The 12,577-nt window shown below is 40.7% G+C and overlaps 1 protein-coding gene across 2 annotated transcripts in view; it reads right to left on the reverse strand.

Annotated features, from left to right (window-relative positions):
* Positions 1-5,306: 5,306 nt before the first annotated feature.
* LOC102785397 (inactive dipeptidyl peptidase 10-like) overlaps positions 5,307-12,577 on the reverse strand; it is a 112,017-nt gene continuing 104,746 nt past the window's right edge. For both annotated transcript variants that reach the window (XM_087835833.1, XM_087835834.1), the window contains exons 25-27: positions 10,397-10,466; positions 10,084-10,157; positions 5,307-7,985 (exon numbers count right to left, since the gene is read on the reverse strand). In XM_087835833.1, the coding sequence (XP_087691959.1) occupies positions 7,857-7,985; positions 10,084-10,157; positions 10,397-10,466 (273 nt within the window). In that variant the 3' untranslated portion in view covers positions 5,307-7,856. The remainder of the gene's footprint in view (positions 7,986-10,083; positions 10,158-10,396; positions 10,467-12,577) is intronic.

Genomic DNA, 12,577 nt, shown 5'->3' on the forward strand with positions numbered 1-12,577 from the left:
TGTCAAAGCAAGGCTCAATTCCTCATTTCTTGCAGTACAAAGTGTTTTTTCTTTTGGTCTTTATACATTTTCTGCTGAACCACCAGAGACGAACTTAACTTACATCTTCTGAAGTTTCCGCCGCAGCTTCTCCTCCCTTCCTCAGTGGATGAGGCGCTCTGTAATTGCTTTGATGTAATTAAGGCTCAAATTGAGCGGAGTGAAGGCACAGCGCGGACGGGGGATTTATAAAGGTCACAGAGGGCTGAGAGAGAAAGATAAATGTTCTTTTCTCCTGAATTTCATAAGTCTGCTGCCACAGTCCACCAACTTTTACTGTTACTTGCTTTTTCTCGACGTGGCCGCGAGGCCCTAAATCACATCTGTCAGGGTTTCAGGCTGCCACACAAACACACCTGCTCAATATGGCAAAAAAAGGAAATTACAAGGTGCTGATATCGATAAATAATCACAGCAGGGTCGGGACAGGCTGCAGCCTGGTTGTGCACAGATGGATAAAGTATTGACGTTTGCTGCTGCGAGTGTCAAATGAGGACAGATTATAGCAAGTTTGAACAGAAGAGAGAACTGCAAGATGATATTTGATAGGTTAGGTTTCAGCAGCTCAAAAATACTTAAATCAGGACACTGAAATCAACCTTCTTCAACCTTTTTTGGAGCTGGTGGAAATACGATAGAGTTTACAATGGTGGCCTTCAACACCTGTAAGAGTGCATACATGCTGTGATGTGAACAATTTATGGATATTATGGTTTGATGCATGCAGACTGCACAAACATAACTGTGATTTGTTTCAATAAGCCCTTCTCTGATTAACTTGGAGGACAACGAGTCAAACGAGTTTCCTCTGCCAATGTTCAACCAGATGCTCTCCCTGTTTAACTAAAAACCCCAAATTTTTTATGTTTTAATTCCATCTGTTCAGTTTGGTATGTTATTGACCAGCACTTCTGAGATGGTCCTTTAAATTTCTGACAAGGGAAGAATTGGTTATGGGTACAATTGCTAGGGAGAACCAAGTGGAGGAATGTGTCCATGGCCTCAGGACCTCATCTTCGGTTTTTTGCAGAGGATGTGATTCTGTTGGCTTGAGTTTGAGGCCATTCCTCTCAGCTGGTGGTGGTCAGAAGGTGTTTTCCAATGTTTCTATGTGAAATTGTTCCTATTATTATTGTAGGGTCTTTACTATACAACATAAATGCAACTGAATTGAACTGAATTAATTCCTTGCTTATATTAATAAATGACAGTAGATAACAAGAATTACAAAGGGTTATATATATATATATATGTGGAAAAATTACAATATATGTACAGAACTGTTATAGTAGTAATTTCTGTTGCCCTCTTGGTCAGATCTCTCTTGAAAAAGACATTTTTAACATCAATTACACTTTTACCTGCATAAATAAAGGATACCTACAAGACTCTTTGGCAAAAACTGATTGCACCTCCTACTTTGTAACAGGATTGTTCTTTTTGGCTCATAATGACTTGATATCATTCATGAGAAACATGTTTGGCACGTGTTTGACATATTCAAGGGCAACAAGCCATTCAATATGTTTTAATACCGGATATCACTTTTTTGGTAGAACACTGGAACAAGGTGGAGTGTCCACTCTGGGTGAGGGACGAGTTGCTGGTTCAACTGGAGAAGTTTAAGTATCTTGGGGTCTTGTTCATGACTGAAAGGAGAGGGGAGCGAGGGATTGATAAATTGGGGTTGATCTACATCCCTACACTCACCTATGGTCGCGATATTGGAGACAGCAGATAGAAGCGGCAGAACAGAGTTTTCCTTTAGAGATAGGGTAAAAAGTTCAGTCATTCAGACTCAGGGTACTGCCGCTACTCCTCCAAATTGAAAAGGAGCACCTGAGCATCTGACTAGGTCGCCTCCTAGACTATGTGTTCCCTACAGGACAGAAACCCAGGGGCAGAACCGGGGCTCATTTATGTCTCTTAGCTTGCCTGGCAACTCCTTGATGTTCCTCCAGGTGAGTTGGAGTACGTGGCTGGAGAAAGGGAAGCCTTGGACCCAGATAAGAAGCAGAATATGGATGATGAACTGGCGGTGCAGTGGTAGCTCTGTTACTTTACAGCAATGTCTCTTTTACTCAGTGACAGATCACCATTTTGGCAGCATTATCAAATATATCAATACAATTGTTTCTTGTTACCAACATTCCTAAATCACAACAGTGTATAAGAGCAGGGGGTTCCACTCTTTCTAATCTGTTCAACCTTGTTTTGCCAGTATTAAGTTGCCATTTCAAGCTGGATCCCTGCATGATGGACTTTTTTTTTCCTCCCCAGGTTATCTTTGTTCACCAACTATGAACCTCTCTTACTGGGCAAGGACCAACAGATTGTAGCAGCAGTCACACTGTGAGATGGTCCTCGTGACATTGTCTACATCTAAATTTGTCCACAAACTGTGTCCAGAGTCCATTGCAGCAGCCAACTCTGTGATGTCAAACATCTAAAGACAATGCTGTTCATCCTTCAAGTCTGAGAATCAGCTGTCCTGTGTGCACCCAGCTTAAGAAAATGACTGGATTTCAGGAGGCAGCAGCTGGACAAACAGCTGTTGGAAATAGGTTTAGTGCCACATCAACAGGCCAATGCCAGCAAGGTCATGTAAATATAAAATGTGCCAAATTTACCTTGCTGTGCAACAAATATATCCAGCGAAAGTAGCACATATGTAAAGCCCAGTTTCATTAGTGCAAACTAACCACATTTTGCACAAGTTATACTGTATATGTGAAGTTCACAGTTGCTTTGTGTCATTTTTATAAGAAAAAAAATGAAAATAATTTAAACTTTGGAAAATTTAAAGGCAACTATGTTGTTGCTAATTTATTATGTTCACAAAGCATTTTCACACACACACGCCCCCCCCCCCCCCCCAGCTCATGTCTGAATTTTTATAAGAGGTGCACTTCTCTAGGTTGTACATTTTCAGTCATAGCAGTGACCGATGGGTGGAGGCTTCACATCGAGTTCCTGACTAATCTTCAGGCTCTGCTACGGAGGGAAATGCTGCTGATTTGTGCACAACAGCCACTAATCATTTCTACCTAGAAAATGCTGACTGTACACTACTTTGGCTGCAAATGAAGGAAGGAAATTATTCAGGTACAAAGGCCCAAGAAGGTAACAAAGGAAAGCTTGATTTAACCACACACTGGTGGAAAACTGATGCCTGTGGACAACAAGTCTGCTGTTTTTACCCATATCTACATTTAAAATATCAACTCATGCTGAAAGTTAAGACAGCTGTTGTAACTTTAATGCAAAACAGACACTTTACACAGAAAATATGAGAACCTACTTGTAGCTTGAGGAATGTGGGTTAGAGGATGGAGGACAGGAGATGATGAGGCTGGGAATCATGACTGACTCTGAAATGACAGCAGGAATTATGTGTATGATGCTATTGAAGACGCCGAGTGTCCCCTGATGCATCTGAAAACAATCTCTGCTCTGGAGGAAAGAGCTATGAACACTATTCTTAACTCAATAATAATACATTTATAGACCTTAGTAAGACATTGGTCTTACTTTAGATACAGTAGTTAGAACAATAAAATCTTAGTAAAGGAATACCACAAAATGTAAGGTACCGCAGTTAAACACAAATATAAAAATAACCATCTTCTAAGACTTATAAAGGCCTAAATATCAGAGAGTGTATATAAACTGGCCTTGGCCAGTGATTTATCAGTGAGCTCCAGCTGTGGGTACTTACTTTAATTCAAGATATCATAAGCATGGAGGAGATCTGACAGAGCAACACTGCTCACTCCTCATTGACTAACTTGTGTTAGCCAATGAGCATGTACTTCCTATTTCCTTCTGTTTTAGATAATTTACTGAGTATCATGTTGTATTCAGTAAGACGTTAAACTTGCGAGACTTTAGTTTCACACGTGTAATGGTCATCTACCAATCGGAAAGTTGGTGGTTTGATCCCAGGATGCTCCAGTCTGCATTTCAAAGTATCTTTAAGCAAGATTTTTTATTTTTTTTTTTAGTACCGGAGCTATGAGCGTCCTTGGTGCCAAAAGCAGTGGTCTGATTGGTCAGATTTGTTTATTCAAATGCAAAAAATCCTAAAAAAGTGAGCTTGACCAGAAAAATTAAATGGCACAAATTCATCCTGCGAAATTACACGATCGTTATGAGAATAGGTGAGTCAGAGATAGAAAGGACTGCGATTGTGAATTAGACATGTTGTAAAACGTGTTTTGATACCATATAGAATCCAGTCAATTTTCAAAATAAAAGACCCCTGAGCTCCGCTTTTGGAATGCCCCCAAGGTGCTTTGAAGCTCTCACAGAAACACACCAGTGAGGCAGAGGGCGGTTTTCATTTAAGTTGTAGTCACACAGGCTTAGAGACCAGTCTGTGGTCATCTGGCAACCACCATCTGGTTGCTAGGCCAAAATTTGCATTCGCAATCCGGTTGGCTAGGGGTTGCTAGCCTAAAACTGGTAACAAAGAGGATATATGATACTGCACCGAAAAACCTTCTTGTGACTGCCTTGGTTGCTAGCAGGTTGCTTGCCGAAGGTGAACGCTCTCCATTTCTAGTCTGTGTTGCACTTTTTCGAGTTTCACTACAGCTTGAGTGAATGTTGAGTGCAAACTGCATCTCTCTGCAGCTGATATCCTGGCAACTGTCAGCAAACTGCAGCAGTCTCTTGCAAATATACTGTACATCTTTCCCTAGCGACTGAAGGTTGTTAAGCAGCCTCTACGCCTTGTGGCTGAGATCTTAGGCTTTTATCCAGCCAGGCACCCCCTGCTGGACATTAGCGAGAATTCAGGCTTAACCACTTTTTGTGTTTGTCTTGATGCATGCTCAATCATCTGGGTAAGTAAATCTCCAAAAGTTGATTCTGTTTATCTGGACGTAGCGTTTTGTGGGAAAAACATTTCATCACTCATCCAAGTGACTTCTTCAGTCTCAGATGACTGCAGGTTTCCCCAATCTTATAAACAGTACATTGTACTGTACAGTTCTCCCACAAAACGCTACGTCCAGATGAACAGAATCAACTTTTGGACACTTTTTGTGTTGATTTAACTTGTTGCCTTGCATCTTTCGTATACAGTCCATGCTTATGAGCCTAACTGAGATCCGAGGTGTTCCTGTGTTTAACAAAGAAACTCTCACAGCTCAAACATGCCTTCTTCATCATTCTTTAATATTAAAACAGCAAAAAAATTTACAATAAGCTTTTCATCACTCATCCCACATCCACATTGCCCCCCTCCCTCCCACCCTCCCCAGAACAAAATCCATCCCCTCACGGACTCCATGTTACAAAGCACAGATACATATGGCTTTAAGTGTGTTGCATCAGCAGCTGCTCGCTCCGCGATGCAAAGCGCTCATCTCTGAATGAATTATGAGAGTGGCCGTATCCTGGGCTACCAAAACAGTTGTCATGGCAACTACCTGCAAGCCAAGCACTGGGGGGATTTTTCACCCCCGACGCACGCCAACTCCTGCAACTGTTTTTATCCTCGCGTGGAGATGAACCTCGCTGAGGATGCTCGTCTCTGTGATTGATGGCACTTGTGAGCGGCCGAGCGGTAATTGTGGGAATCGCTCTCAGAGCCGTAATCACAGCGAGGAGCGCTCTCGGGCGTCGTATTGGCATAACATTTATTATGCTTTTATTGCAGTGTTTTCTGGATAACACTACAACCACAATGTATTTACGAAAGAAAAGACTTGAAGCAGCTGGAAATGGATAAACTGAAGAGAACAACAGAACCAAATACAGTGAAAACTTCTGGCACCTAATCAGTTAAAGGTGATTCTAAACCAAGTTTTGGACCACATACTTAAATATACAAAAACAGAACGGCCTGCAGCTACCTAAAAAAAAGAAATTACAGCATAAAATATACATTATAAGCCAAATGTCACAATTTAACCTGCAACAGAGGTGCTCAAATACCCATGAGAAAAATTAAAGTACCCTGTCCTGAAATGTAGTCCAGGCCAAACTATGAGTAGCTATTAAGCTCCTCCACACCTGCACAACACCAAAAAAACTGGTGTGAAATGGTAAATATCTACTCTTAGATGTAATAAATTAATAAATAACTCTCTGTTTCAGTAAGAACAAGGAAACATAGCGTGCTTAAAAAAAGATCTTGTAACTGTCGTACATCTGTTTAGCACTATTGCTGTCTATAAGCTTGATGAGTCAAACTTTGTAAGCTGCCCCCACATAAATAATCCACAGGATAGCATCACAAACACCTGGGGAAATGAGACGAGCATCAACAGGAAAAAGAAGGTAACAACATGACCTGAAAACGCCCTTGAAGTCGGGTTTTTAATCATGGCTTTATCTATAAAACTGATGTTTTTCTACTTTTTTATCCTCTCAGCTCTGGAAGATTCTTGACCTCTGGGTCAGGTTGGTATCGTTGGTATCATTATGCTTTAATATTTTGAGAAAGACACAACAGTTGATGCAAGGTGTGAGCTAAGAGTCCCGTCTTTACAAACCATACCAGAAGTAAGTCTGTGTTTCAGTGTGTGACCACTTTCCTAATGGATAAGGTGTCAGACTTCGGATCAGGAAATTAAGGGTTCGAGTCCCTTTGTCTTGTAAAAATGAGTTTCATATCCACCAACACTGCTAATAAAAAGTGTAATGATTCCATGACACCAAAGCACAAACTGTGATGATTGTCTCCAAACACTTGCAGGCTGCCTTTTGACCGACTGCAATCGCTCTCAGATTGATTGCCAACAAGTTGCAGTAACTCCTGGTACAACTGAGATGCTTTGCAATAAGAGGCTCAACTCAACTGGTTGTATTGTTTAAAAATAAAAAAGCCCCTATGTTATTATCTGTGGAGGAATTTCTGTTTCAAATCTGTGATGTAGTAACTGGTGTGAGTTTCTGTGCATGTAGTTGGCAAAAGATCTTTGATTTTATCTGATTTATCAGCCTTTACGGCTGTATTCTGACAAACTCAAACTGTCAACATGACCCCAATTAATCACAGACTGAAAGCAGATCGACTCCATCACACTGCCATTTAATTCAGGTTTATTTATATAGCGCCAAATGACAACAATAGTTGCCTCAAGGCGCCTTAAACCGTAAGATAAACACCTTACAGTTTCATCACTGCCTCGACGCACCGAAATCGAAGCAATAATTTAAAAGGCAACAAGATTGGACGTCCACTTGTTGCTGTTGTTTTCCCTGGTGTGACTGTAGCATTAGCTGTATTTTAACACACCTCACCGGGACACTGCCTCAAACAGCTCCTCCTCTACTAATGATCAGGAATAAACTGGAAAAAGGAGTTGGTTTTTGTGCTGGTTGGTGATATTTGAATACATGGACCGTTTTAAGTTGTTTTGACGGAGGAACGTCTCAATCACACCTTGAACAACAGGTTTCTGAATCAGCCATTAAACTCTAGGCAACAAGGATTCACAGATTTTAAACTAATCTAAACCTTAAAGGTTAAAAAAAAAGCAATTTCTCAATTATATTTGAACTCCGATTAACAACTCCAACAAGATCTCACAGTTTTCTCACAGTTTGAAACTTGAACAGTTCTAAATGCTTCTTTCACAGGCTTGTTTGTGCCACCAGGACAAAAAAAAGAAAGAGGTGATAAATCCAGGGACAGTCACCGACAACCTCTGACAGCAGGTGAAAACTTATTTCTACTGAGGTGACACAGACTATTCTGATATGTCAATAAGAAGCTTTTCCTGTCTGTCAAACATTGTGCTACAGGTATAAAACACACACACACACACACACACGCTCAGAAACAGTAGCGAGCCCGTTCCCTCTCACTCGTCATCCCGTTGGTTCAGTAACGATGACGCATCGAGGAGACATCCTCTGAAATATCCAATTAGGGAGTGAGTCAGCTGAATCTGGCTGCGTCTTGACAGGAAGTGGCCTTCATCTGGGAAGATCTGGCCCAGAAAGAGGAGAGAATTTAAAACACTCTGCCCAAATGAAACATCTGAACAACCTCTGGAAAAATTCTTGTAGTGAGCTTTAAGTTTTATTCTTCACTTTCTTCACTCAAGGTTCACTTTACTCGAATGTGCTCAAGGTTTTGACCACAATAGAAATATCTGTCCTTGAGTCTCCTTGCTTTATAGTGACTGGACTGTAGATATCCAACATATAAATCCTCTGAGTGCTACACTTACGTCTGCACCGGAGGGCTCTGGGATTTGGGCAAAAGTTGCGAAACAAGTGATGAAGTGGACTAAAAAATGGATTTATTTGATTGACCAATTTATTTTCACAAACACAAAGACGGTAAAATAAGTCAGAATTTCTAAAATAACTTGTCACAATATTTTGAAGGCTGTGAAAAAATCTGTGAAATAAAAGCAGCTAACCTTCTCTTTGAGACTTGAAACTACAACATTTAGAAATTCTAGGAAAAACAGAGCTTACACCAGTGCTGCTGCAATACCAAGTAAATACAGGACCAGTATAACCAATACTAATACAGATACTGATAGTTTTAACCCATGATTGGAGGAGCAATATGTCATGATTTATCAAGTCTGAACACATTTTAATCACCAATAAGTTACTTCAGTCATTTCTGCTTTCCATAATGAGGAGTTAACAGACCAAAACACACCTTTCATTAAAGTGTTGCTGCTTTCTTGATGAACAGGAGCAAAGCGCTGAATTTAGACGAGACAAAGAAACGCGAGCATCAATCCAATCGTGCTAGTATCCGATACCAATACCAGCTTTAGTATCAATACTGTTAACATCTGGATCAATCTGCCCACTCCTATCTCGCAGCTCACTTTGAAACAAGATATGTGAGAAGCTTTTATCTGTTTATCTGTCTGTGGAAAAACTAGGAGCAAATCTGTGTATCAGAGAAAATCAGGTTCCTCTACTTTCTGGGGAGATACTTAGATTTGAGTCTGGGCTTTTTGAGTGATTGCTGGCTATCACCAGATGAAACTGGTTACAAAGAAGTTTCTGCACCAAAACCTCCTTGTGATTGCTTTGGTTGCTGGAAAAATTACTGCAGTCGTCTGTAGTTATCTTTTGTATGTAAGACACCAAGTTGTCAGCAAACACTCAACTATTCACTGACTGTCAAACTGAAGAGTGTAACGCAAACCGGAAATAGAGAATGTCCAAGTAAAAGTTTGGTTTACCACATCACCAAACTATGTTACAGAAAGTGCAGCGTTTACTCTTCGGTTTGACAACTGCTCAGCGAGTAGCTGGCAAGAATTTGCTAATGCGAAAAACTACAGACGACAGGTCGCAATTTTCCAGCAACCAAAGCAAAGGTGGATTTTTACTGACACTGTAAGACTGTGGAAGAGATGGTTTACAGTATTTGCAGCCGTACTTAGGTAAATATGATTGGATTGCTCTCTTGTTAACAGATGATATGCATCACTCTGTTTAAGAAATATGCTACCTTTGCTAGCTTATATGCTATCTTACCTTAATTCAAACACTGGAAACAGAAGCAAATGGCAGTCAAATGGCAGCAATACCCACCTAGCAGCATCTCTAAAGTTTACTCATTAGTTATGTATTTAATTATATATATATATATATTTTACTATAAGCATAAAAGCAACATGTTTACAGGTTTGTTAGCATATTTTCCAAAACTTAACCATTTTCGAGTATTGTCACAAAACACATTTTTTCAGTGAAGTTTGGCACAGAGAGGTTTTTTAGACATGTTTAAGTGAAAAATGGACCAGCTGTGACCATGCTAAGCTGTGATAAGCTAATCATCAAAACTAAAGCTATTTATTGAATGATGGCTCTTCATAAGTACCTTTAAAGTGGGGTAAAGTGAGTTTTTAAATATTAAAAAAATTCCTAAAAGTCACATTTTTACCATGAAGTTTAGAACTCAAGTACAGGACTGCAAATCTCCTGTGCCACACTGGAGTAAATAAAGACTGCATAACAGTGCACTGATACATAATGGAGAATGACCCATTTTAATTAAAAGCCACAGCTGCTGTTTGCAAAGACTCTTTGTAAGAGCCGAGTGTTTACCTGCATAGTGTAGTTGGCTCCTATCTTTATTAAGTGCTTGATGAGCTCGGCCGAGTGCTGGAAGTGAACATTGGCTGCCGAGACACAAAAAAACAGGACATGCAAATAAGTGTCGGAGAGGTTAATTCCACCGCTGGATAAAAGGCGCCGCACTCGCCGAGGTCAAGTTTTAAAGCTCAGCATAGCAAAGAGGCTCGTGAGACTCACGCCTACCTTCAGTAGCTCACATTACTACGATGTTACTGTGAAATGAAGTCAAATTACATCCTCAGTTTCTGCTGTTCTGTGAGGAGGATGAAGGAAATGTGCATACCGTCAGCAGTGCCGTGGACCAGGAATAGAGTTCCTCCCAGATTTTTCATGCCGGACAGCACTTTGGAAGCCTGAAGATTGGACACAAATCAAATTATTTGTCGCATTTTTGTCGCATGATTGAAGTGTCAAAAGTGTAAGAAAAGTTAATCGTGAAGTTTCCACTTGAGGAAGCGGATTGTAAGATCATTAACAGGAAAAAATATATAAGAAGCTAATTTTTTCTTGTTGGCTGATGCTCTTCCTGTGCAAGCTTGGCTTCATCTCACAGTCTAAAGGCATGTTAGACTAATTGGTGATTCTAGGTGAAGATGTGAGAGTGAGATGTTTCTCTGTCCATCTATCTGGGGTCTACCCTGCTCCAGATCCCTTGTGACTCGTGGAGTAAACAGAAGCTTTAAGCTAAATATACTGGAAATCACTAATTATTAAAGCAAGTAACCATCTTCTTGATGAAAAATTATATGAACGTAGACGTGCCAAACCTGTCATTCCTCTTGTAAGCGCATCCATCTCCATTCAACTCTTTTAAATGTTTACCTTTACAGTAATCAAAAGCACGGTTATAGGCCACAAACTGCCCTGTTTCCCCCTGCATGACAACTGCATGATGGGTTATTTGTCTCTTTTTTTCTTTTAATAACTTCTCAGTCTCATACTTCTTCTTTGAGCTGCTCCTTCAAGGGGTCGCCACTTTGGATCATCTATCTCACGCTATGCCTGGCATCCTCCTCTGTCACACCAGCCCATCCTTCACTATATGAACCTGCTCTGAGGTCTTCCTCTCACTCCGGCGCTCCTGCTTTTCCTTCTCTTTAACTGCCTCTGAACATGCCTTCCCCTCCCCTCTTCAGCCAGCAGTAGCACAGTTTCCACATCATTCCATGGTTCACATTATTGATTATCTGCTTGCTTGCTTGCTTGCTTAGGTGCATATTTTACACTGGAATCCCTTCCTGACACAACCTTCTTCTTTCATTCAGTCTTGGGACTGAAACTAGGAGTACTGGTTTGTAGTCTGGCTTGTAGCTCAAACAGCGGTAACAGGAAGGTTAAGCCTGCAAGACCTCCTTGGCTAATCAGAGTCACTAAACTGGACCTTTACACTGCATTTGTGCTGCAGGTGCCTTTTTAATCTAATAGGAGGCTGAGGGGTAGAACTGGCAGCCATCAGTATTTTTCACCCCCTGAAGCGAGGAAGTATGCAATCAGCTCCCCTTGTTTGTCTGTTTATTAGCAGTCCAGCGTCCACAGTTTTCAGGATATTGTTGTGTGATGGTAGTTACCAATAATAGCTCAAGCTGATTTAATTTTAGTGAAAATCAGGTCAGGGTCACATGAATGTGAATATCAGTAAAAACTTTAGATTATCCACAACTTTTTATGTATTGTCTTCAAACTTCACAACAATATACCAGGACTTGGGGGACACGAGTACCTCGGTTGAGTAAAAACATTTGATGTTGATATCACTGTTAGCAGCACAATGACAGCGTAACACATTGACGTCGGCATGTTGTAATAAATAATTAGAATAATTCTAATTCTAAAAACAAAAAAACAAAGTTTCAGTGTAGCCCTTGTCCTTCAGGCTGACTTGAGCTCTCTGAATGCTCGTGTTTCGTGTTTCCATCTGAGGTCATTTCTTATATTTATTTAGCCTGGAAAAACTCGACCTTAGAGTTATATATGTAGTCTGCTTGAATTAAAGCCACTGATATAAAGGCGCTATACTCACATGATGTAACGTGAGCCACTTTAAGTGTGATGATCCCGTCTGTTGTCCTTCATGCTGTTTGATTTGCTTTTTTGGGATTAAGATATTTAAAAACTAAGCAAAAAAACATTTTTTTAAACCAAGATGCCAGACTGATAGCGATCGCTCTGGGAGGGCGAAGCTTTAATATTACAGGATGTCTCAGTCTCACTGCCGTCATTCATTTTGTTCCCAGCTGGAATTCAAACCCGCAGCCAGCCATCAACCACGGCATGTTTTCTCACCCGTCAGTTTCTGCATCTCGGAGGACTGGGTGAGTGATGATGCCCTGCTGATTATTGTCTGATCAGATCGTGCCACATTTCCTTCTCTGGGTGACTTTTGAAGCAGACCACCCCTCCTGCTGCGAGAGTCACAAAAATAGAGCTCTCTGGCCCAGTTACAGGCAACCCACTTAGGAAGAAA

Source organism: Neolamprologus brichardi, chromosome 23 (genome assembly GCF_056152115.1).
Source record: "Neolamprologus brichardi isolate AB-2024 chromosome 23, ASM5615211v1, whole genome shotgun sequence".
NCBI lineage: Eukaryota > Metazoa > Chordata > Actinopteri > Cichliformes > Cichlidae > Neolamprologus > Neolamprologus brichardi.